Source organism: Polypterus senegalus, chromosome 3, assembly GCF_016835505.1.
Source record: "Polypterus senegalus isolate Bchr_013 chromosome 3, ASM1683550v1, whole genome shotgun sequence".
Lineage (NCBI taxonomy): Eukaryota > Metazoa > Chordata > Cladistia > Polypteriformes > Polypteridae > Polypterus > Polypterus senegalus.
In genome coordinates this window covers 25,422,313-25,449,826 of record NC_053156.1, presented here as the reverse complement: position 1 = coordinate 25,449,826, position 27,514 = coordinate 25,422,313, and the positions used below count along the sequence as shown (strand labels likewise).

The following is a 27,514-nucleotide window of genomic DNA, read 5'->3' as shown; positions in this document are numbered from 1 at the left end:
GATTTACATTTTGCTATAAACATAAAATATGCAGAGATGTGATTAGTTTAATACTGTAAGTAAAACATTAATATAAAAAGAATATCTGTATTATGCCATAGTGTGTTAATTTTACCATACATTTTAGAGTAATACAGAAATCAAATTTATTAGTATAAAAGAATACTTGTGTTCTACCATAGTGTATTCATTTTGTTAGAAATCTGCAATAATTAGATTAGATAAACTATTTATAAGAAGAATATCTGAATTCTACCATAGTGTGTTCATTTTGCCATAAATCCAAAATAATACAGAAATCTAATTTATTAATATAAAAGAATATTTGTGTTCTACCATAGTGTATTCATTATGTTAGAAATCTGCAATAATTAGATTAAACTTTTTTAATCCCATGGGGAAATTCAGAAACATAAAAAAATAAAGATACAGACTCACAGGACAAATAATACAGCCAATCAATCAATCAATCAATCGATAAAGAAATTAAAGTAAGCCTAACAATACGGAGATTAATAAAGTTGGTACCAGCTTACTATTGTAAGCAAAATGTGTTAATATAAGAAGAATATCTGTATTCTACCATAATGTGTTCATTTTTTGGGCAAATTCGGATGCATGCAGGAGCAGAAACATAAAAAACAAAGATACAGACTCAAAGGACAAATAATACAGCCAATCAATCAATCGATACGTTTATTATTTAACTACACAGAGCAAAATGTATCAATATAAAAAGAATACTCTTATTCTACCACAGTGTATTAATTTTGATGTAAACATTAAATAATTTGGAGATCAATAAAGTCTTGTAAGCAAAATGTATTCATATAAAAAAAAATATTTTATCACAGCATATTAATTCTGACATGAAATATCCACACAGATGCCTATTTGAATTTACAGTCATGAACTGATCCATACAAATCATTTAAATTATTTAAATAAATTTGAAGAGTAAAAATTACATTTGAAATATCTCATTGAACTGGCAGCCCATCCAGGGATTGTTCCTGCCTTGTGCTTGATGACGTCCGGCTGCTCTGGATAAGCAAGTTAAGAATATGGGTGGATGGATGGACGGACGCTATCTCATTACTACTGCTATTTCTGTTATTGTGTGTGTGTAATAAAAACTGCTGCCGTTTCTGAAGAGAGTTGCCACTCCACACCTACAGGAAGATGTGAGCAAGGCTTTAGAAGTCAGTTAGGCAAAAGGAGAACCGCATTTATCTGAGTGGCCGTTCAGCTTTTGAGTGTGTCGGCTGACGTTCTTGTCCAGTAAAGGTTTAGCCATTTCAGTCCTGTGTTTGTACATAGAAATGAAGTAAGTGTGTTTGAAAATAAATGTGTGTGTGTGTGTAATATACAGTACAGGCCAAAAGTTTGGACACACGTCCTCATTCATTGTGTTTTCTTTATTTTCATGACCATTTTGCATTGGTAGATTCTCACTGAAGGCATCAAAACTATGAATGAACACATGTGGAGTTATGTACTTAACAAAAAAAGGTGAAATAACTGAAAACATGTTTTATCTTCTAGTTTCTTCAAAATAGCCACCCTTTGCTCTGATTACTGCTTTGCACACTCTTGGCATTCTCTCGATGAGCTTCAACAGGTAGTCACCTGAAATGGTTTTCACTTCACAGGTGTGCCTTATCAGGGTTATTTAGCGGAATTTCTTGCTTTATCAATGGGGTTGGGACCAGCAGTTGTGTTGTGCAGAAGTCAGGTTAGTTGGACGATCATTTATTTTTCAACAGGACAATGACCCCAAACACACCTCCAGGCTGTGTAAGGGCTATTTGACCAAGAAGGAGAGTGATGGAGTGCTGTAAATGGTCATGAAAATAAAGAAAACACATTGAATGAGGAGGTGTGTCCAAACGTTTGGCCTGTACTGTACGAGATATAATATGTAATCGCCTGAGTGATGTAACAAAGTGACAAAGTCCCAGGGGAGCTTAAATAATATAAATAATACTTGGGTTTTAAAAATAGTAATACATTATATATATATATATATATATATATATAGCGCCTTTCCCATGCTCAGTACGCTTCACAGAGTATCAGAAAGAACAGTAGGGTATATGTAACCAGCGCACAATGGCACTGTTTAAACATAAACCAAAAACTGTGAATTTAATAAAATCTATCTATCTATCTATCTAAAATGCCTTTCCTCGGCTCCCTCAGGGCGTCTTCTCGAGTAATCTTGTAAATAGCTTGTTTGTAGAGCAAGTTACTTTTGTGGGAGCTTCGTCCTGGTGGGCTCAGGTCAAGAAATGATGCCTCCTTCCAAGGCTGGCTGGCTTTTATAAGACTGTTCCTGGAAGGGATGAGGCCTTTCACGGTGTGTGTCATGTGCCCTCATTGGATGTCTTTTCTAGGCTGCAGAAGGGAGAAACAACAGCACAATTTATTTCTATAGCACATTTTCACACAAATAATGTAGTTCAAAGTGCTTTACATGATGAAGAAAGAGAAAAAAGACAAAATAAATAAGGGAACACTAACAGAATAAAAGTAAGGTAAATACTTTTAACGTAAAGAGACTAAACGGTTAGCAGCAGCACCCCCTGGAGTCCCGGAGTGGTATTGCCAGCTTGATATCACCCATGTAGATATCGCTAATGTACCTTGTCATAGACGGTCGGGACGCCTTTTCGCCAAGAGGACTAGGGGAGCAAGCGTGAACAAAACATTACCTTCCCCGGGATGATAGATGGCAGCCCCCCATGGGTTGCAGCGGTGCCTCAGACTCCCGCAGGGCTTTATGGGAGATGGAGTTGTATACAGCCATGTTGGGATTCGGGGGCGCCTCCAGGGGGTTCTGCAGCTGCAAACCAGAAGTAGGTTATCAAGCACCTGGAGCACTTCTGGGTAATTTATAAAAGGAGCCTGCAGACAGTACTCTGGGAGCCAGAGTCGGGACGAGGGAGACAAAGCTTGCCAAGGAAAAGGAGGAATAGAAAGAGAGAGAAAAGAAGAAGAGTATTGTGTTCAGCTGTGCTGTTCGTGCTTGAGACTGTGTTGTGTACTTGTGGGAATGGGGAAGACGTTGCCCACAAGGGAAGAAACAAAATAAAAATCACTGGTGCTTTTATAAGTGTGCCTCCTGCGTCTATCTGTGTCGGGTTAAGTGGCTGGCACGCCCCCTACTGGCGCCACAACCTGTGAAGACTTTCTACCGAAAAGACACTTTACTGTCTCATTGGCATCTTTGACACTTAAATCAGATGTGCAGATTTAAACGGTGCGTCGGTAAAAACCAGCTGGTTAAAAGCAAAGCCATATGTAAGCTGTGCAGCTCAGAAGTTAAGTACCGGTGTAAGACCACAAATTTGAGAGATCGTTTATCCCGACGTCACCCATAAACGTAATCTCAGTTGATATCCCAACAAGTGGAGCCTGAACACTCTACATTACAGACGGCAGATCACTCCAAGCATTCAATTTGTCTTTGTGCCCAAAAATAACAATCTATAGCAGTTTTTTTCTGTAAAGATACGAGACCCTGCACCGTTGTTGAAAGCGAGGGCTCTCGACACATGATGCAGGTTTTGGAACTGTGGTGTGCCAGACCAACCAGAAAGCAAATGAGGGAAGTAATTGTATCAAGGCTTTATGAAGATCTTAAGCAAAGCATCGCCACGTCTCTCAGTTCAGAGGAGAGAGTAGCCAAACTTGTGCCTAGATAGATAGAGATAGATAGATAGATACTTTATTAATCCCAAAGGGAAATTCACAAACTAGTGCTGGGTGGGATGACCAAAATTCTATAGCACAGTATTTTTCTAAATTATCCTGGTTTCATGGTATCTCTATATATAATCTTCATTTGGATCTTGATCTTTGTTTGTCCGCGAATGAATTAGAAGAAGAAGCACTAGATGGCAGTAGAGACAGCTAAAACATAGGGATTGCATTAAGAATCTCCTCCAGGCTTATACTACTGAAGACTGTAGTACTCCAGTCACACCTCAAAACATAGACATTCAAACTAAACAAATTGTTGTGCTTTAAATTAACTAAAGAGATCTTCATTTAGATCTTGATCTTTGTTTGTCCGCGAATTCCATGCATGCGTAGACCACCTTCCAGTTTAGTACGTTGTTGTTACTCACGGATGTCAACAATGTGCCGGAATAACGAAAGGGGTGGTGGACAGTGTTACGCTGGTTAGCTCCTGAGGCCTGGTTAGAGAATGAGATTGCCGAAGATAAAAGGTACGTGCCTACGTAACATATGTATGAAAGAAAGACAGTTGGTAAAATGAATGACAACGTAACAGCACGTTCTGGAAATTATTATTGTTACGTTGTAGCCGGCGAGTGCTGCGCGTCTCACAGTTGTACCGTGGCTTGCTCACATGTCAGTGAAGTGATCCCTATGTGTCCCCGTTTAATAACCATTGCTCCGTGTATATTGCCTTTCTCTTTGGATTGCCACAAAGCAACCTGCGAGATTGGAGAAAGGTTGAGAAGACATCATGAAAGGAAATGATAGCATCGTGAAAACGAGACGGACTGTGAACGGAGAGAAGCAGAAATGCTCCTATACCACCACATAATTACGATTCGGACAGTGATTCCGAGTAAGCCGTTCCTATCGATTCAATGTCCAAGGGTTTTCTTTTTTAATTTTGTTTCCCTTCTAAAAAATCATAATGCTGTGCGACAAAGGGCCCAGTTCACGACTGGCAGCGCGTTTAAACAGGGAGCCCTTCACAGACAACTTTAATACGCGCAACGTAGTTGGGCGCACTTGGCTAGTTCAACTGTATTTTTTCCCTATGCATGAGTTGCACTGCAATTTCTGCAGTAGACTGGCTAAGAATGACCTGTTCCACTGTCATGAGAATTGTACAAAAAAACATTTAATGCGCACACAAGTATTAATACAGGTTTGCATGACCCCATAAATGGATCGTTTTCAAGGGGGTGGCACTAATGAAGAGAAAGCATCACTTTGTATGACAGATGCAATCAAAATATAGAACTTTTTTATTGAGCAAAGTTTGCAAACAACTTAAACTATAATTTTGACAACATATTTTCAACCATCCAAAGAAACACTTAGAAAAATATCCAGAGGTGCTTGTGAAAAGTTGAACATGTCTTAGAAAAGGGATAAATAGTAAATATTTTTTTGTAAACCAACTACACTTTGTGTTCATGTTAACAATCTCTGTCGACTGACACGTTAGCTATATGGATTGTAATGGCGTTGGTTCTCTCGATCCACCGCTTGCTTTTTTTGTCATAGGCAGTCCTCTAGTAAACGCGTCTACAAGTAACGTCTGACTCAAGTGTCCTCTAGCTTTTTCAGTTTTACCAGAGGACGTGGAGGGCGCCAATCTAGCTCCATAAATTCATGGCACTCCAAAGCATGTTTGTGGCTAAGGTGGCGCAGCAAATTACTCGTGTTACCGCGTCCGGCGAAAACTTTAGCTCAACAGCATTTGCAGTAATTAGTTGTTTGGTCCACATTCCGACCTTTTAAAACCAAAGTATCTCCTTTTGTCGGCAAAAGTTCTTCTGTGTCATCATGTTCAACTTTATCGTCTGCTACAGCTTCAATTTCAGAATGTTCTCTGTCCATTTTCACCGCTCAATACCTCCACTAACGCATGTACTCCGTTGCATGTGTGTTTAGCGGTGTAGCAGTGAAAAAGGTCCTCCCTTAAATAGTTTCCCACTGCGCCACGTTCCAAACGTTGTTTAGGCTATTTAAACCGGTGTTGCGGTATAAGAAAAATCCATATCATAACAAAAATAAAAAACTGTTTTCGGTATGAACCGGTATACCGCCCAGCACTACTTGTGACAGCTGGACATCCAGGGCAGCAGATTTTTACATGACAATCACATTCTCACTACATGAAAAACGATTGGGTGGATATGTAGCAGACAAGCACACTGCATGTCAGTCACATCAGGAGTGATCTCGCTGTTTAAAAGCAGAGCTGCTGTTCCAAAAACCTTTCTAGTGTCTCCAGTGCGCTGTTCCATCACGTGACCATATCAGTCACAGGTTTGTGTGATTGCAAGTCCAATAAACGTTGCTCCTCTATTGTAACTGTACCACTATGGTGGAAAAAGTTTTCAACACGCCTCACCTGGCACTGCAACTGGGCAGTTGTTAAAATTTTCAGGGCAGAGTGAGAGTGTGCGCAAAGCAGCCGATGTGACGTAGCTCCGTAAGCTGTACCGCACGAATCACATTAGCTGCGTTATCAGTCACGATGGCCTGGTTCGTTGTCTTTTACATTCCATTCATCCAGCACCACCATCAACAAACATCAGCTGTAGATCCTCATTTTAAAAACGCTTCCTTTTTGTCTGAGGAGGAGCCGTGAGGACGCATTTTCGAGATTTGTTAACGCGACCGCTACACGTGAGCAACTGAAGATATTTGTGACTTTCAGGATTATAGAAAGACACGACTGTATCTTTAATTTCGACTAATTCATGATTATTTTAAGTGTCCAATAGGGGAGTACATTTGGCTAACAGTTTAGTTGAAGGGTGTCTTCATGGAGATTCATAAAACATAAATAGGTTATTGAAAAAACTTCTTATTTAAGGGGCAATATTTAATAATTTTATAATAATGTTATTAGTAGAGTAGATGCCATTGCATTGTATTAAAACAAGGAGCCCCCATAATATGTGTGGACTCTGATGTGGCTACAGTACGAATGTTAGTTCAATTCTGGTGAATTGTGAGTGCTGTGAGAAAGTTTTGTTTAGTTTATTTTTTTGTTTTTGTTTTTAAAGGACAATAAAATTTTGTTCCACATCTTCCAAATACTGATGGTGACTGTTCAATATTAATCAAGTGTTACTTCTCAAATGGCACTCCATGCTTATGCATATGTTATGAAGTCACTATGTAGACACCATTCACTGAAAATTGTCACATTATATTAATGTTGTTTAAGTAATCTCTAAAAGAGCCAGTACTTCAAATGTATCAGTGCACGCTAATTCATTCAAGATAAACTCGATATCGAGTCTGAGCATTGTGAATCCGAACCAGATCAGGAAATCAGTGCCAATGCCCAGCCCTAATTATAAACAACGTCAAAGATTTGGGGCACCACCCTGGTAAACCCCGTATGATTTCAAAAGCTGAAAGCAAAAAAAAAGTACATGCAACAAGTTGCCAGACTAGAGCTCGAAACAGAATTGATTCAAAATGGCCGCACATCCTGTCCTATGGGTTCCGGACAGGAAGGGGGCGGGTTCAGGAGGACAGACAACAGAAGTGACAGTCAGTGGTGGGAAGGCCGTCAGTTTTCCGTTCTGTAGAGAGAGGATGAGAGAAGACATTAGAACCCAGTGACAAGTCCTGGTTCGGCAAGTCATCATCAAATTGTTTCACGTGAAGCCTGATTTAGATCATTTATGTCAGGTAGAATGCCAAGTAGGGGGCCAGGCAGTCTTGTGGCCTTGGAATCCGTTTTTCTCCAGCCCATCTGGAGTGTTTTTATTTTATTCTGTCCTCCCGGCCATCGGACATTACTTTATTCTTTGTTATTTAGTATTGCCTAATCTAAGTCTTTTCTTTCTTGTAAAGAACTTTGAAGTACGCCGTTTGTACGAAAATGCGATACAACACAATTTATTTTTGTATAGCTCAAAATCACACAAGAAGTGCCGCAATGGGCCCTGCCTCTTGACGGCCCCCCAGCCTTGACTCTCTAAGAAGGCAAGAAAGAAAAGTGTGCTGTAGAAACGCATGTTGTTGTAATTACAATCACCAAAAACTTTAAGCCGGCTCCCATGTGATTGCATAATGAGGATGGATTTATTTATTTATTTTAAATCAACATTGTACAGTCATATGAAAAAGTTTGGGAACCCCTCTGAGCCTGCATAATAATTGACTCTCCTTTCAACAAAAAAGATAACAGTGGTATGTCTTTCATTTCTGAGTACTGGGGTGTTTTCCAAACAAAGATTTTTAGTGAAGCAGTATTTAGTTATATGAAAGTAAATCAAATGTGAAACACTGGCTGTGCAAAAATGTGGGTCCCCTTGTCACTGTGCTGATTTGAATACCTGTCACTGCTCAATGCTGATTACTTACAACACCAAATTGGTTGAATGAGCTCATTAAGCTGTGAACTTCATAGACAGGGGTGTCCAATCATGAGTGGTAAAAGGTATTTAAGGTGGCCAATTGCAAGTTGTGCTTCCCTTTGACTGTCCTCTGAAGAGAGACAGACAGCATGGGATCCTCAAAGCAACTCTCAAAAGATCTGAAAACAAAGATTGTTGAGTCTCATGGCTTAGTGGAAGGCTACAAGACGCTACCTCAGAGGTTTAAACTGTCAGATTCAACTGTAAGAAATGGAAGGCCACAGGCACAGTTGCTGTTAACCCCCGCAGGTCTGGCAGGCCAAGAAAAATACAGGAGCGGCATATGCGCAGGATTGTGAGAATGGTTACAGACAACCCACAGATCACCTCCAAAGACCTGCAAGAACATCTCGCTGCAGATGGGGTATCTGTACATCGTTCTACAATTCAGCGCAATTTACACAAAGAACATTTGTATGGCAGGGTGGTGAGAAAGAAGCCCTTTCTGCACTCACACCACAAACAGAGTCACTTGTTGTATGCCAATGCTCATTTAGACAAGCCAGATTCATTTTGGAACAAAGTGCTTTGGACTGATGAGACAAAAATGGAGTTATTTGGTCAGAACAAAAAGTGCTTACAACGCATTCCAAGAAAAACACCTGCTACCTTCTGTCAAATATGGTGGAGGTTCCATCATGCTGTGGGGCTGTGTGGCTAGTTCAGGGACTGAGGCCCTTGTTAAAGTCGAGAGTCAGATGAATTCAACCCAAGATCAACAAATTCTTCAGGATAATGTTCAAACATCAGTCACAAAGTTGAAGTTACGCAGGTGTTGGATATTCCAACAAGGCAATGACCCAAGACACAGTTTGAAATCTACAAAGGCATTCATGCAGAGGGAGAAGTACGATGTTCTGGAATGGCCGTCACAGTCCCCTGACTTGAATATCATTGAAAATCTGTGGGATGATTTGAAACAGGCTGTCCACGCTCGACAGCCATCAAATTTAACTGAACTGGAGAGATTTTGTTTGGAAGAATGGTCAACAATACCTCCATCTAGAATCCAGACACTCAACAAAGGCTATAGGAGGACAGCATCGAGAGGCGCAAAGGAGCAAAAGGAGGCTCAACTAAGTATTGATGTCATATCTCTGTTGGGGTGCCCACATTTACACACCTGTCTAATTTTGTTATAATGTATCTTGCATATTTTCTGTTAATCCAATAAACTTAATGTCACTGCTGAAATACTACTGTGTCCATAAGACATGTCAGATATTCAAAGGAAGTTCAGCCAATGATAAACACAAATCCAAAGAATTAAGAGGGGTTCCCAAACTTTTTCATATGACTGTACTGTATATTCAACCTTATAGATCAAACCGAGAGGAGGTCACACAGTCTATCGAGCTTATTTGTTTAGCTAATCGCTAAGCAGGCCTAATAGCTCATCCTGATACCAGCAGCAATAAGATGGATCACATCGCTCCGGTGTTGGGCTCTCTTCATAGGCTCCATGTTAATCACAGGGTGACTTTTATTTTTTAAAGCCCTACATGGGTCAGCTCCACCGTACTTAGCTGATCATCTTGTTCCATATTCATCAGCCTGGCAGCCGAGGTCTTCAGTTCAGCTATTGCTTGCTGTCCTATGTAGACGGTTGAAGCCGACAGGTGATTGTCCCTTTGAGGTGGCTGGTCCTAAATTGTGGAACGGTTTACCCCTCATGATAAGGTCGGATCCCACAATTCATAGTTTTAAGTTTCTGCTAACTAAAAAAAACACTTTTATTCACTTGCTTTTTAGCTTATGATTTTGAGTGGTTAAATCTTTCTACTTATACTGTTTATACTGTGTTCATCTTACGTATGCATTTGATTTTATATAATTTTGTATAAGCTATGTTTTTGTGATAGTATATATGTGTGTTTATGTATGTATTATGTTTTCCTTTTTGTTTTTTCTTTTTAATAATTCTTTTTTTCTTATAATTTTATTGAATTTATTAAAATCAAATAACCCTCCATACACAACTCGAGTGTTACAGAAATAAAATAAAAATTGAAAAAGGTTCTTTTTAATAATTCTTCATCTGGCTTTTATTTCATCCTCTCATCTTTTATATGTAAAGCACTGCTGTATAAATAAATAAAGCCTAAACCTATACATAAGAACATTTACTAATCTTTGTATTCTGTCAGTAATGGGTGACATTTTTAGCTCCACCCTGGTGTGTTGCCAGCCCCCATTTTCATACCGTAGTGCTGCCCGCTGTGCCCAGGCCTGTGTGCTATTGGTGTGGGACCGAGGGTGCCGAGTGGGTGCCCCTCTGTGTCAATCTCGAAATGACCTGATCAGACCCTCCAAAGAGCTGAAACCCAGAGAGATAGAGAGACCGGCACGCTTGACGACCGCAGCGACACGAGTCGAGGAGAGGTGGCAGAGCTGCTGCTGTTAATTTGGAAAACTGTTTCAGCGTGACAGCCTGTGTGCCGTCATCTCCGTTCCTAATTAATTTCGGCAGTTAATCTTCGTTGAGGCGCGGTGAACTGCTCAGCTCAGTCCATGGGGGGCCGCAGTGGGTGCAGGTTTTGGTTCCAACCTAACGCTGACATGAATTGCACTCCTCTCTAAATTATTTGCCAGTTTTTAGCTTTTATCGTGCCAATCTGGGAATGCCCAAGAGGGCTGATGTACTTTTGTTTAAAGGAATTTCGATAAGGAGATTTAAGCTCCTACTGCTGTCCTCTTTTCAGATGTGCCTGTTTAATGTCTTTTTTTAAAAAAGTCTTTTTTATTTATTTTAAATCATTTGCTTGGTACCAATTACAGAAACAGAAATGATAACGAAGGAGCAGCTCCTCATGTTTACACCCGAGTCGGCTCTTTGTTAGGTGACATTACTTAACAAAAACAAAACAAATTAATGCCGCATCTGATTAAAGTCTTCAACAGCCACTTTGCAGTCAGACAGACATGTGAAAGGTGAAATAAAATATATATATTTTTTTCAAATGATTTCAATAAATTCGTTCTCACGTTCTTCCTGTTATTTCATTTTTTATAGAGCTCGTCTTCTAGGTTGTTTCATCCAGATAATGACAGTCAAAAAGCAGAGGGTGCTGCACGAAATGCAAAAGGGGAGAAGCAGTTAAAGAATCTGAATCACTTAAAATAAAAATCCTATAAAAGGTAAATATACAGTACACCATTAAAACCGGTGACAGGTGAGGTGAATACCGTTGATGGTCTCGTTGTGATGGCACCTGTCGAGGGAGTGGGATACGTTAGGCTGCAAGTGAACTGTCAGTTCTTGATGGCGATGTGCTGGAAGCAGGAAAAATGGACAAGCCTAAGGATCTGAGGGGCACTGACGAGGGCCAGGTAGTGCTGACTAGACGTCTGAGACGGAGCATCTCCAAAACGGGGGGCCTTGTCATAATAGTGGTCCCAGAAAGGACAATCGGTGAACCAGCAACAGGGTCATGGGCGCCCAAGGCTTATTGCTATGTGAAGGGAGTGAAGGCCAGCCAGTCTGGTCTGATCCTACAGAGCGCAGACTGCTGGGAAAACATAATTCTGGCAATGACGGAAAGGTGCCAGAACCCACAATGCATTGCAGCTTGCCCCTTAGCCACAGACCGGTCACAGTGCCCATACTGACCCCCTGTCCACCACTGAAAGTGCCTACCATGAGCACACGAGTGTCAAAACTTGACCACAGAGCAGTGGAAGAAGGTGACCTTGTCTGATCGAGCCCATTTTCTTTTAGATCACGTGTCGTTTACCAGGAGAAGCGATCCAATTCAATTAACAACTTATTTTTTGTATAGCGCTCTACAGTGAGTGCCTACACAATATGAGGCAGGTGGTTTTAGTGTTGGGTGGCACAGTGGGTAGCGCTGTTGCCTTGCAATAAGGAGACCCGGGTTCACTTCCCGGGTCCTCCCTGTGTGGAGTTTGCATGTTCTCCCCGTGTCTGCGTGGGTTTCCTCCCACAGTCCAAAGACATGCAGGTTAGGCGCATTGGTGATCCTAAATTGTCCCTAGTGTGTGTGTGCCCTGCCCAGGGTTTGTTTCCTGCCTTGTGCCCTGTGTTGGCTGGGATTGGCTCCAGCAGACCCCTGTGACCCTGTGGTTAGCGTATAGCGGGTTGGATAATGGATGGATGGATGGTGTTAGTGTTGTGGCTGATCGGTGTAAATAGAGAGGCATCAGAAAGAACTACCCTGCACTTTCCACACACTTTATTGTGTTGTAGACTGTGAGGTGGCCAAATGCAGGTCAAAAAACAGAGAAGGTAGAATCTACTATATAATAAAACACTAAGATCTGTGTGTCCCTGTCGAGCAGAACAATCCGATTGGTCAGTTTGGCTTTGGTGGCACGATCAAAAGAGGAAATGCGAGTGTGAGATAACCGAGAAGGAGTCGCGGTGTAGGAGGCCCGCAGAGAGTCTCCCTTTAAAGGCAGGAGATACAAACGCAGACAAGAGGTGAGAAAGGCACCCCAAAAATAATGAGAGTTTGAGAAAGCAGGCTTTATGGGAACTGAGTCAAGAGAGGTTCGGATCCTTGGCGGATACCAAAGGTACAGCACTGACAGTACACCGACAGCAAGAGATATCAAATATTTTTATACTTGTTAGCGTACAAATAAAGCACCAGCCACAAAAGTCACACACGCGGGGTCACAGAATGAGATGACAGTGGGGATCAGACAGGCACCCTTAATGTTTAACTCATCTCAGCTGGCTACTACAGCACACTTAACTAGAAAAAACATGGACCTCCGGTCCTCAAGATCAACGTTCTGCCGTCCGCAGTTCACGAGTGCCAGCAGGCTGCTGTGCCACATGTGCTTGATGCGTAGTGGAGCCCGGAACTCTCATTTTTCTTATACCTATCATGTAATCTGCTTCAGCAGATCACCAGACGCTCAGCAGATGTCGCTGCTCTACTTTTTACTTTGTCGTATACAAATAGAGAAAGTACAGGAATCATGAAAAAAATTCAACCTCAAGGTTTTGCTGGATCTTGATGTTTTAGACTTGTCGGAGTCCGAAAAAAACATTTCTGAAATTCTGTGTGTAAACACGATAACCTGAACCCGCTTTGACCTCAGTCAGTGAGATTTTGTACACCTGCTTTATAATTCAAAAATAACGAATCCTGTCAACTTTTGGGCAACTGCCAGCAACTAGGAGTGCTACTTTAACTGAATACTTTCACAAACTGTGGTTATAATTACAGATAGGTGATTCAAATTTTGTATAGATATTTATTTATTTATTGTGAATTTCCCCTTGGGATTAATAAAGTATCTATCTATCTATCTATCTATCTATCTATCTATCTATCTATCTATCTATCTATCTATCTATCTATCTATCTATCTATCTATCTATCTATCTATCTATCTATCTATCTATCTATCTATCTATCTATCTATCTATCTATCTATCTATCTATCTATAATGATAGCAAACAGATACGAAGTTTGAGAAAAATTAATCAACCGGAAGTAGTTTTTTATTTAAACAACCATCTGAATTTTTTGTATCCTAGAAAAATAAAAGTGTACACGATATTAAGAACTGTATTCAATATAACGCATATTCTTTCAGTAACTATTATTGATTTAATTTTAATTTATATATCATCAGTTTAATAATAACATGTAAACATTGAACATGCCATGTAAATATGAAGATGAAATGGGAACAATAAACTGCTACATCCCCGTCGTGTTCCTGGTAACACATTTCATTTCATATTTTGTTTTATTATTTCCTCGATCGTTAACATAATTAAATGTAGCTAAATACAGTTTTACCGATTAGCAATTTATTGCAACAAATATTATATAATACTAACACTTTTTCTGTGTTTTTAAGTGATAACTCTTTTTACTTTGAACGTAATCAAGGTGATGCATAACTATCCATTAAAAAATTACACCACTGTTTTCAACCTCCCTAAATGTGAAAATATAATTTTAATAAAAAGTTTGATTTTAAATACTGATAAAGGATTGTGTATTGATATTATCAATTAGTTATGATGAGAAACAAAGAGCTATGATGTTTGTCAAATATCACACAACTGGAAGTGTTTCTGATGACCTTTTCCTCCATTTCAGTACATGTGAAAGTCTTGATCAGCTTGCTGTAAGGATGGCACAAACCCTGATAACTCTGCAGAGATCGGAGCTCTCACTCCTCTTCTTCTTCTTACTATTACATCATTAATCCATCCATCCATTATCCAACCCGCTATATCCTGACTACAGGGTCACGGGGTCTGTTGGAGCCAATCCCAGCCAGCATAGGGCGCAAAGCAGGAAACAAACCCTGGGCAGGGTGCCAGCCCACCGCAGGGCACACACCAGGGTCAATTTAGGATCGCCAATGCACCAAACCTGCATGTCTTTGGACTGTGGGAGGAAGCCCACGCAGACACAGGTAGAAGGTGCAAACTCCACACAGGGAGGACCCGGGAAGCACACCCGGGTCTCCTAACTGCGAGGCAGCAGCGCTACCCACTGCGCCACCGTGCCGCTTCAACACTTGTCAGATGTCGCTTCTCTACACTTTCATTTAGTCATATCACTTTCTTTTTCACTTTTCCATAAGAGAGACGCACACCTCAATAACTTTGCAGGTACTGGAGCTGTCATTCTAATTTCTACCAATTACATAATATGCTTCTGTAATTTGCCTCACACTCAGCAGATGCCAGTGCTGTTTTTATTACAGTTCGTCATGTCACCTTCTTTTTCAGCTTTCCGTAACAGAGATGCAAGTCTCGATAACTTTGCAGAGGCAGGAGTTGTCATTGTTCTTTTACCTCTCATGTATTTGTCTTAAGCAGTTTGCCACACACTCAGCAGGTGTCCCTACTCTACCTTTTCCTCACCGTTGTAAGAAAGACACAAATCCTGATAACTTTGTGGAGTCTGGAACTGTCGTCATCATTCTTACTATTACGTAATTGCCTTCTGCAGTTTGCCTCACACTAAGCAGATGTCGCTTCTCTACACTTTGTTTTAGTCATGTCACTTTCTTGATCAGTTTGTCATTCAAAAAGATGCAAACCTCAATACCTTTGCAGAGGCTGGGGATGTCCTTCTTCTTCCTATCATATAATTGGCTTGTGGAATTTGCCATGTGCTCAGCAGATGTTGCTACTCTACTTTTTCCTCACTATAATAAGAAAGACACAAATCCCAAGAACTTTGTGGAGGCTGGAGCTGTCCTTCCTTTCTCAAAATCTGCTTCTGCAATTTGCCACACGCTCAGCAGATGTCGCGGCTCTACTTTTCTGCCATGTCACCTTCCTGATCAGGTTACCGTGAGAAAGACGCAAACCTTGACAACTCTGCAAAGGCGGGAGCTGTCATTCTTCTACCTAGCATCTAATCGGCTTCTGCAACGTGCTTCACAGTCAGAAGATGTCATTGTTCTACATTTTCTTTCTGCTATGAGCCCTGCTCAATCCGTTTCAGGAAAGAGAAGATTCTCCTCCCAACCCAACAACTCTGTGTGGGTTACCACTAGCTACATGTTTTGACTCCCCAGCACTCATCACATCATAAGCTTTTGTTGAGGACCAAGATCAAGGTTCTAGCTCAGGGATGCCCACACTTTTTTGGCTTGCGAGCTACTTTTAAAATGACCAGGTCAAAATGATCTTCCTACATTAAAAATTATATATATATATACTTCATACATAAAACATATGTTGTTGTACCTTACATAACTGAATAACCTTTATGGCACAATAACAATTCAATACATTTATGGTCACTACAGTATTTGGATTTAATAATTCATGTTGGAAAAGGCTGACTCACATAAATAAGTAGGGCTGGATAATGCAGTCAAGGAGGCAGCACATTTCCTCATGTTTGGGTTCTTTTCCTCTGTGAGTTCCAAAACTGTCCAAGAGCCCCAGACTTCAGCTGAATGTCGTCCTGTCGTGTCAAAATCTCATCCTCCACTGTAGAGGAGTTTTAGGTGAAACAGTGTTGCAATTTCTGATGCGGGTGAATCACCCTCAACATCTTCCCTAAATGGATGGCACTTAAATGTAGTGATTGGCTCAAGTAAAGCTGAGTCTTGAAACAGTCTGTCAAAGTCTGACAGACAATTTTCAATCTGCTCTGTGTAGCTCACACTGTCAAGTTGCACACACGCATTCCATTGCGTCTCCAGCTCTGACGTGAGGTTTTGGATGTTCCCCAAGTCAAGATGCTGCAGCTTTGAGGACAGACGTTGCATTTTTCATTTGAAACCATTAACTGAGCTAATCATATTGATCGTGGTTTTCTCTTTTCCTTGCAGCTGTAAATTAAACTCATTCAACATGTTGGTCAGATCGGAAAAAATGCCAAGTCTAGCGGCCATTGACCGTCATTAAGTTGCTTGTATTCTGCATGTTTAATGACAAGGAGAAACTCCTTTTTCTCCGGCCAGGGGTCTTGAAATCTCTGCAGGAATTTCTCCCTAGCCTTCTACCTCAATGAAGGCATCTCTTATCATCTCTCCATCTTGGAAGGACTTCTTATGATTAATGATCGAGTGACTCACCCGGAACGATGCTTTGGTGTGTCTGCCTTTGCTTTTGAATTCAGCCGAGTGAAAAATGACGGCTGTCCGATCAACTGCGATTTTAGTTCCCTCTCCTTTCTCTTTCTCAGATCGCTTTTTGGAAGGAAGTCAGTTTCATGTTTTTATGAACAGTTCGAAAGTGCCTTTCCACATTTTCCTTCTTTACAGTAGCACTGATAGATTGACAGATCAGACAAACTCACTTTGATTGTGACATTGTGAGACAAAAATCCTCTAACAATTCCACATCCAGCCCATAAACAACTTTTTTTTTTTTTTAATCTCTTCTTTAGTCGATATAAATTGGAAGGCTAACTATAGATCACAGTTGGAGTTTTGCAGTTGATCGCGCGTTTGATGGTGCGTGCGGGATGACCAGTGTGTTAGAAGAAAAGAGATCTCAGACTGGCCGCCCTGTATGTCAATCAAGTGGCAAATGTCATAGGGAGGATATATGATAGACTAACGTTTAAAAAACAATTTTGAATGCATCGTGATCTACCTGCACTACCTTTGCGATCGACGCATTTGGCACCCCTGTTCTAGCTCCAGTGGTTTGCAAGTAATTATGTGGCAGACAGACTCAACCCGTAGCATTTTATATACAGGGCTATTCAAAATGAAAGAGCAGATTTCAGAAATGTATTTCAAACAAACTCTATAAGACAAACACATTCCGCACATCACTGGATAGAGGAACGTTCAAAGTTTGGTCTTATGGTGCTTGAGGTTGCATTCACTCGACATGATACGCCATGTGTAGCGCGACAAACATCCAAACGGTAGACCATTTCTTGCCACACACGAGTCAACTGGTCCCTAGTTACTGATGTGGTCAAAATTGAACATCTTATTACATAAAGAAACATCCTCTAACAGGACAATTCAGTACTCGGGCAGGAGAAAAGCTGTTCATTGAATTTTGTAGTTACTCCTCGGCAATATGCCTTGGAGGGAGTCTTCTTCGAAAGCAGCCTGGTCAGAGAAACAAAGAATTGAGGTTCATTTTATAAACTGCTGAATTTACACACAGTGTCAGTCAATGCATACCTTTTACTCTGTTTGGTTCGTTGGTTTACACCCAAGTGATTTCTATAAAATAAAAGTCTGTTGTTATATTCTGGTTCTTCTTATACCTTTTGAGATGAGCCACCACCCTTGAAATTTCTGTTCATATAACAGTTGCTTATAGGACATCTGCTGATTTCTTCGTCATCCTTCAGTACATGTTCTGTATTACATCAGCCTTTCTTCTGGCACATTCTTTTATTTACTTGACCATCTCAGTATTTTTCCTAAGCCAGTTCTTATATTTCAGCGTACATTTTGTTGTTCACTTGACCTTTATTTGGTTTCTCACATTTATTAACCCTTTATGCTGTTTCTTTAAGATGATTGCTATGTTACCCTAAAATTATACTTCCACACTGAATTCACAGCTTCCTCAATTCAGTGTCGCAAATCTTGAAGATTAGTGGGCATAGGTGGAACAAACACTCTTACTTTAAAAGTCTCGGGGGGGGTAAGGTCTGGAGACCCGGGAGGCTATAGACGATGAGCAAGATCTTGTTGTCCACCTCTTGTTTACTCTTTCATTTTGAATAGCCCTGTATATAAAATGCTACGGGTTGAGTCTGTCTGCCACATAATTACTTGCAAACCACTGGAGCTAGAACAGGGGTGCCAAATGCGTCGATCGCAAAGGTAGTGCAGGTAGATCGCGATGCATTCAAAATTGTTTACAAGTGAACAAGTGGATAACCTGCCAGAGGTAAACGCAACTACTAAGGAGGTACTGAGGGATTTGTAAATTGTAGAGGGAGAAGTGCTGCTCAGATTAAATAAGATGAAATCAAACAAATCGCCAGGCCCAGATCATATTTATCCTCGTGTTCTTAAGGAGGCTAGTGAGTACAGATATAAACCCTTGACACGTATTTTTAGGAAGTCACTGTGCACTGGAGAGATTCTGAAGGACTGGAAAATGGCAAATATCATCCCATTATATAAAAAGGGTGACAGGGCAGATCCAAACAACTACAGGCCAGTAAGCTTAACAAGCATCACAGGAAAATTAATGGAAGGAATTATTAAGGATAAGATTGAGCAACACATGACAAGGACAGGAGTTATTCTGAACAGTCAGCATGGGTTCAGAAGAGGGAGGTCGTGTTTTACTAACATGTTGGAATTCTATGAGGAGGCAACAAAAGGATACGATCAAAGTGGAGCTTATGATATTATTTATCTGGACTTTCAGAAAGCATTTGATAAGGTGCCACATGAGAGGTTGGGCATCAAGTTAAAAGAAGTGGGAGTTCAGGGTGATGTTTTTAGATGGGTGCAGAATTGGCTCAGACACAGGAAGCAGAGGGTGATGGTGTGAGGAACCTCATCAGAACTGGCGATGTTAAGAGTGGTGACCAGCAGGGGGCAGTGCTAGGGCAGCTGCTATTTTTAATATATATAAATGATTTAGATAGGAATATAAGTAACAAGCTGGTTAAGTTTGCAGATGATACCAAGATTGGTGGATTAGCAGATAATTTGGAATCCGTTATATCATCACAGAAGGACTTGGATAGCAGACAGGCTTGGGCGGATTTGTGGCAGATGATATTTAATGTCAGTAAATGTAAAGAATTACACATAGGAAGTAAAAATGTGAGGCTTGAATACACAATGGATGGTCTGAAAATCGAGAGTCCACCTTATTAGAAGGATTTAGGAGTCATAGTGGACTCTAAGCTATCAACTTCCAAACAGTGTTCAGAAGCCATTAAGAAGACTAACAGACTGTCAGGTTATATAGCGCCTTGATGTGTGGAGTACAAGTCACAGGAGGTTCTGCTCAAGCTTTATAACACACTGGTGAGGCCTCATCTTGAGTACTGTGTGCAGTTTTGTTCTCCAGGCTACAAAAAGGACATAACACCAAAAGAGAAGGTCCAGAGAAGAGCGACTAGGCTGACTTAGGGCTACAGGGGATGAGTTATGAGGAAAGATTAAAAGAGCTGAGCCTTTACAGTTTAAGACAACGTTTTGTCACCCAACACACACATCTTTATTTACACTATTTACAGTTTTACTTTAGTGCACAACCCAGCGCCTCTGCACCAAACCCCAAAGTCCAGGCCTCTCCTTCCAGTGCCTGCCTTCTTCTGCCCCTTTTATACAAGCCCGGATGGGCTCCAGGTGCTTCCCGACACTTCTCTGCGGACACTCCCCTGTGTGGCAAAAGTTCCGGCTGCTCTCCCGGAAGCCCTCTGGGTGTCCCCAGTCTTCTTCCCCCCCAGCACTTCCTGGTGTGGCGGAAGTGCTGAGGTCCAGGGCTCTTCAGGCACCGGGGCGCCCCCTGGCAGTGACCACAGGCCCCTACAGGGTTGAGCTTCCAAGCTATGCACCTGTGGTCCCTAGTGTAACCAATGTGGTCGCCCCCTCGTGGTCTGGAGGAGGCACAAGCCCTCCTCCGGTCCTCCTGGGCATCCCGGCTGGGTACCATCCCCAGCCGTCCGCCACAATATATATATAAAGATGTGTAACGCTAGTGTTTGTGATGCACCGTCTGTTGGAATGAAAAATGCAATGCATGTGTCTCTGTTATATGCTATTTGGTGTGGGATTTGTAAAAACAGTTTTAGTGCTTGTGGTGCACCATCTGTTGGAATGACAAATGTAATACATTTGCCTCTGTTATGTACCATTTGGTGTGTTATTTGTAAAAGCAGTGTTAATGTTTGTGAGGTGCCATTTGTTGGAATGACAAATACAGTGCATTGTATTACTATAAATATTTGTGATGTGCCACCTTTTGGAATGATAAATACAGTGCATTTATTACTACAAATGGTTGTGACGTGCCATCTATTGGAATGAAAGAGACATAGGAACTGGGTGGACACAATGACTTGTGAGACTGTGAGAGCTGTGTCCGAATACATGCTGATAGGTCGACCTCACTGTGGGTGTCGGACTCAGTGCTGGCTGCGTCTCATCGCCACTTCTGCTGGTGGTTTTCATGGATGGGATCTCAAGGTGGAGCCAAGGATGCGAACGAGTGTCCAGCTGGGAAGGCTAGGGGTAGCTTTGATTTATACATACAGTACTGTATATGATAAGGTTGTCCACTTTGTGTCATGAGCTCAAGCGCGTGCAGAAGGAACTCCGAGTCCAGCTCAGGGCGGTGAAGGAGCAGTACAGGAGAAAGCTGGAGCAGAAGTTGCAGAATAACAATGAAGGAAGAGTGGGATGGGATGAAGATTATCACTGGCTGCAGCTCGAAGCGGGGTGCCGCCATCGAGACAGACGTGGAGAGAGCAAACCAAATGAACAACTTCTTTAATAGGTTTGACCACCCTAACCCACTCTCACCTCGGAGTACTGCATCCTCCAACCATCCTTCTGCTTATACCAGCATAGGTGAGACATCCCCACCCACAATTACAGCAGCCCAGAGAGTTGAGGAGACTTTGTGCCAGCAAAGCAGCGGGTCCAGATGGAGTATCGCCACGACTGCTGAAGGCCTGTGCGTTGGAGCTGAGGAGTCCTCTACAGTGCATCTTCAACCTGAACCTGGAACAGGGGAGAGTCCCAAGGCTTTGGAAAACATCTTGTATCACCCCTGTCCCAAAGGTATCACGTCCTAATGAGCTGAAAGACCTCCGGCCTGTTGCTTTGACGTCACATCTGATGAAGACCATGGAGCGGCTGCTGCTTCATCACCTGAGGCCACAGGTCCGCCACGCCCTCGACTCTCTGCAGTTTGCATACCAGGAGAAGGTGGGAGCGGAGGATGCCATCATCTATATGCTACACCGATCCCTCTCCCACCTGGACAGAGGCAGTGGTGCTGTAAGAATTATGTTTTTGGACTTCTCTAGCGCCTTTAACACCATCCAACCTCTGCTCCTTAGGGCTAAGCTGACTGAGATGGGAGTAGACTCACACCTGGTGGCATGGATTGTGGACTATCTTACAGACAGACCTCAGTATGTGCGTCTTGGGAACTGCAGGTCTGACATTGTGTTCAGCAATACAGGGGCGCCGCAGGGGACTGTACTTTCTCCGGTCCGGTCTATATACATCCGACTTCCAATATGACTCGGAGTCCTGTCACGTGCAAAAGTTCGCTGATGACACTGCTATGGTGGGCTGCATTAGGAGTGGGCAGGAGGAGGAGGAGTATAGGAAGCTAATCAAAGACTTTGTTAAATGGTGCGACTCAAACCACTTACATCTTAACACCAGCAAAACCAAGGAGCTGGTGGTGGATTTTAGGAGGCCCATGCCCCTCCTGGACCCCATGATCATCAGAGGTGACTGTGTGCAGAGGGTACAGACCTATAAATACCTGGGAGTGCAGCTGGATGACAAATTGGACTGGACTGCTAATACTGATGCTCTGTGTAAGAGAGGACAGAGCCGACTATACTTCATTAGAAGGCTGGCATCCTTCAACATCTGCAGTAAGATGCTGCAGATGTTCTACCAGACGGTTGTGGTGAGTGCCCTCTTCTACGTGTTGGTGTGCTGGGGAGGCAGCATAAAGATGAAAGACGCCTCACGCCTGGACAAACTGGTGAGGAAGGCAGGCTCTATTGTAGGAGTAAAGTTGGACAGTTTAACATCTGTGGCAGTGCGACGGGCACTAATTTACTTTCTCTAAATCCAATAAACTTCATTTCTCTTCTCAAATATCACTGTGTGTGTCTCCTATATGATATATTTAACTGACATTTTTTATCGTAACAACCAATGATTTATACAGGAAAATAATGACTATTAACAAGGTTGCCTAAACTTTTGCATCCCACTGTATCTATGACCTTCAGTACACAGTTGTGCGATTTGCTGCTGAGTGTGGAGCATCGGGGATGAGGATTCAACAACAACATTTATTTATATAGCACATTTTCACACAAACAGTAGCTCAAAGTGCTTTACTTAATAAAGAATAGAAAAATAACAGACACAATAAGAAAATAAAATAAGTCAACAGATATTAACATAGAATAAGAGTAAGGTCCAATGGCCAGGGTGGACAGAAAAAACAAAAAGGAAATATGAGATCAACAAGCAGATCGGTGTGGCGGCAGTGGTACCGGTCCATGGCGGTGAAGCAGGAGTTGAGTCAAAAGACAAAGCGTTTTGTCACGAGCTGTAAGGTGAGATTGCGAGTTCAAGCAGCAGATATGAGGGTTCCTTGCTTGGCCAGTGGGCTGGCACTCCATGAGAGGGTAAAATGCTCAACTGGGAGAGCCTGAGAGTAGAGTCACTACTACTCCTTCTGCTGAGGGGTTTTGGGCATGTCATAAGGATATCCCTCGGGCACCCCCAACGGATACATCCTACCGGAGAGAGACCCCCACAGGTCACGCTGGATGGATTATATCTCTCGGCTGGCTTGGGAACGCCTTTGGAAATCTCCGAGGAAGAGCTGGAATGTGTAGCTGTGGACAGGGAAGTCTTGGCCCGCTGCCACCCTGACCCCTCACCAGAAACTGAGATGAGGCCGTTTCAGTGTTTTGTTTTCCTTTTTTAATGTAATGAAGACTACAGTATCAATATAACGCACATGTTGTACATGCATCTGCACATCACGCCTGAATTACTGCGCTCATGCCGTCTGTCAATCCTGGCTACTGTGTACGGTGCCTTTAAACCGATTATCCGCTTATGACCCCCCTAAACGGCTCCGTCGTTATCTTGTCCATCACCGTCGAGCCATTGCTATGCCTGCTTAGCTTGTATTGACGCCGGCTTACCGCGCCTTTTGCAAGCATCTGCCACAGTCGGCCTGAATTGCCTGCCCACTCACTAATTGAGTTTATTCAATGCGGGGCACCGAATCTCTCCAAGCTTGATTTAATATTTGAAGTTCAACATAAAGCTGAAGCCCACCCTGTTAGGTTGTAGGTAATCATCAGCCCAATCTCAGGACAGTCTATTGTTGTTTTGAAATGGTTGGGCCCATTTTTTTATATTTATTTATTAATTTTATTACAATCAATACATAGCAATCAAGTTTTTACAAAAAAAAAAGAATTATGCTAAGAACAGATCGATCCCCACCCTTGAGAGAGAGAGCAAGCCAAACGGTGTAAAATTTAAGGCTTTTAAAAATACCTAAATCAACAAATTCTCTGTGCTTTATAAACTCATTTCAAAATATTACTGATTAGATCCTGCCATGTTTTGAAAAAAGTCTGCACAGATCCTCTAACTGAGTATTTCATTTTTTCCAATTTTAAATAATATAACACATCAGTTTCCCACTGACTTAAAAGAGGAGAGTTTGGGTTCTTCCAGTTTATCAGAATAAGTCTGCGTGCCAACATTGTAGTGAATGCAATCACAATTTGTTTGTCTTTCTCCACTTTAAGACCCTCTGGAAGAACCCCAAACACAGCTGTTAATGGGTTAGGAGGGATTGTGAGTCCAGGGCCCATTTTTTAAAACTGTGTAAATAATGATGTGTCACAGTGCTCAGGGTTGACGTTTCAGTGTGGTGCACCTCTTATCTTCCTGCACTCCAAGTCCATGAATCCACAGGGCTGTTAAGCTCCTCCACTTGGTCAAGGACAGCCACCATCACCATCGGGCCTCACTGAAGTCCATCCATCCATTATCCAACCCGCTATATCCTGACTACAGGGTCACGGGGGTCTGCTGGAGCCAATCCCAGCCAACACAGGGTGCAAGGCAGGAAACAAACCCCAGGCAGGGTGCCAGTCCACCACAGCACACAGTCTCCTAATTCATATGGATATCCACCTTGAAGGGCCACAGAGGGTCCTGCTCAGGGTCAGCTCCAAGAGTATGAGAGTGTGTGTGTGTGTGTGTGTGTGTGTGTCGTGCGTGCGCAGTGGATTCAGTAATTCAGACCCCTTCACTTTCTCCACAGTTTTTATTATCTTTTAGATGTCATTTTAAATCAATAAACTCGCCATTTTGCCCATCAATCCACACTTTATAATCCCTAATGACAAAGTGAAAACCCACTCTCAGAAAAGTTTACAAATTTAATGAAAATAAAAAGCTGTAATTTCTCATTCATAAAAGTATTCAGACCATTACTTTGGTACTTTGTGGAGGCCTCCTTGGCCGGAATTCCAGCTTCTTGATCCATCTCCACAAACTTTGCACACCTGGATTTGTCCCATTTCTTTCCTATTCTTGCTGGCAGATCCTCTCAAGCTCCGTGAGACTGGATGGGGAAGTGTCTATCAATGGCCATCTACAGGTCTCTTATGGGAATTACGTCTGGGCTTTGCATGGGTCACTCGAGAACACTCGGAGACTTGTCCCCAAGCCACCCCAGTGTTGTCCTGACTATGTTTCAGGTCATTGTCATGCTGAAAGGTGAACCGTCACCCCAGTCTGAGGCTGCATGCACTCTGGAGCAGATCTTTCTTCAGATCCTCTCTGTTTTTGTTTTGTGTTTATCCTTCCCTCAATTGTGACCAGTCTCCCTGCCCCCAGAAACACCCCATAGTATGACGCCACCACCACCACCATGCTTCATTATGATAAACAGTGGGTGTCCTTTGCCTGACATCGTTCTTGGAGTTCTATGAAAATGTTCAATTTTTGTCTCAACGGACCTTGAAATGCTCCTTGGCCAACTCCAGGCCGTCTCTCATATACCTTTTACTCAATGGTGGCTTCTGCCAGGCCACTGTACCATAAATGCCCAGTTGATGGAGGACTGCTGAGATGGTTGGCTTCAGCAGAGGACTTAAGAAGCTCTTCTAGATTGACCATTAGGTGCACAGTCACCTCCCTGACCAAGGCCCTGCTTACCTGCTGTGATGATAAGAATGAACAGGAGACATCAAAGGTTTGGAGTGGCCACCCATATAATATGCCCTGGCTGCAAAAGGGGTAAATTTAGTTGAGTCGTGTTTAGCTCAAAGTCCAAAACAGGTGTAAAGATGGCGGCTTGAAAGGTTGAAATTGGAAATGACGTCGTCATGGGGGCGCTGGGACCGGAAGTGACGTCATCATGGGATACGTGTGACAGGAAGTGACATCATCATGGGGCACCGGGAGTGACTACATAATGGGGGTGGATTGGGGCGCCTGGACAAGGAAATGACATCCTCATGGGTCGCCGAGACCAGAAGTGACATTATCATTGCTGCCGGGACCAGAAGTAACATCATCATGGGCGCCGGGACAGGACATAATGTTATTTATCATGGCCACCGGGAACGGAAGTGATGTCATCATGGGCGGCGGAACCCAGTGGGATTTCCCATGAATGGTCTGCAGAGGATTGAGAGAGAAAGTCAGTGCACCTCTCCACCCCCTGGTCAGACACGAAATTATCACTATTCAGGCCCATTAGCTGCCTCCCATGTGCACATGTGGGTGACACTGGTTACTCAGTGTGTCAAAACCTCCAACTCCAGTGAGAGTCCTGGTGGTTCCAAAGCTCTTCCATTTCACAGTTGTTGAGGCCACTGAGCTCCTGGGATCACTCAGAGCTTTCTGAAGTGTTGGGTCCCCTCGTCTCAATCTGTGCCTCGCCATGGAGGTCTACAGTGAGTTCCTCAAACTTCATAGCTTGGTTTGTGTCCCGCAGAGTGAATTGTGGGCCTTCCACCCACAGGTTGACATGTACCTTCCTAAATGATGTCCAGTTGGGTCATTTGGCCTCAGGTGGACTCCATCAAGGTCTAGAAACATCTCAAGGATGACCCATAGCACAATTTGAAAGTGCCAAAGTCAAGGGTCTGAATACTTCTAGGAATTAGAGATTTTAGTTTTTTATGTTTAATTTGCAATCTTGTTTCTAAAAACATGTCTTCATGTATTTATTATTGGTTATGGACTGTTGATCGATGGGTAAAAATGTCAAATATATCCATTTAAAATAAAATCGACAACACAGTGTGGCCCATCCATGACTTGGTATTGGTCATATCAAGAGCGAGTGTGTCCATTTCAGGGTTGCTTTCCACTACTAGACACCACTTAGCTGAACTGGTTGAGCTGGTTAGAGAATGACTAGAGATGGTGATTCCTGCCTGGCCACTTGAATTCAACTTGTACAGGTCCATATTTGCATGATGATGATTTTCATGATGCAAGCAGTGTGGTTTAGTGGGTAAGGCACTGGACTTCAAACCCTAAGGTTGTGGGTTTAAATCCCACTACTGACATCATGTGACCAACTCACTTCCAGAATGGGGTCCAATTAGAGATCCAAATGAAATGTAACCCGTTGGGGCTCATATGTTGTACATCACATTGGAGAAGGCTGTCAGCCTGCTGATCATTATGTCCAGCTCTAGAGTTTGAGGTTCACAAGGCTTAACAAAGATGTCACCTGCAGTATTTCTTAGCCTTGAACTGCTAACCTGTGGTCTTCTCTTTTCTCTTTAGTGGTCGTCACATGTCGAGAGGTCTCTCTGCCCCCTGGACCCCTTTACCGGGTAGCAGGCTTTCCCCTCTCTCTTCCCTGCTCCGTTTCTGGCTATGATGGTTCACCGATCCAGGACTTCGAATGGTTCCTCTACAGGAACGGGGCAGGTGGGAACCCCATTGGAGCAATTTCGACCCGGGACCGGAACTTTCCCTACGCCCCGTTCAAGTCGAGAGTCCGGGCAGGCGAGGTGCGCATCGAGAGAGACAGAGGAGACATGGTGCGCCTGGTGATACAGAGACTGCGCGCAGAGGATCAGGGCGTTTGGGAGTGCTACACCCCGAGCACAGATGCGCGCTATCTGGGCAACTACAGCAGCACAGTCACCGTCAACGGTAACAACACTTTATCTCCTTCTTCCTTACTAAATTG

General features: G+C 42.6%; 1 protein-coding gene across 1 annotated transcript in view; it reads left to right on the top strand.

Moving 5' to 3' along the window:
• igsf8 (immunoglobulin superfamily, member 8) overlaps nt 1-27,514 on the top strand; it is a 49,169-nt gene that overhangs the window by 1,737 nt on the left and 19,918 nt on the right. Inside the window, exon 2 of the mRNA XM_039746816.1 lies at nt 27,103-27,477. Within this exon, the coding sequence (XP_039602750.1) occupies nt 27,103-27,477 (375 nt within the window). The remainder of the gene's footprint in view (nt 1-27,102; nt 27,478-27,514) is intronic.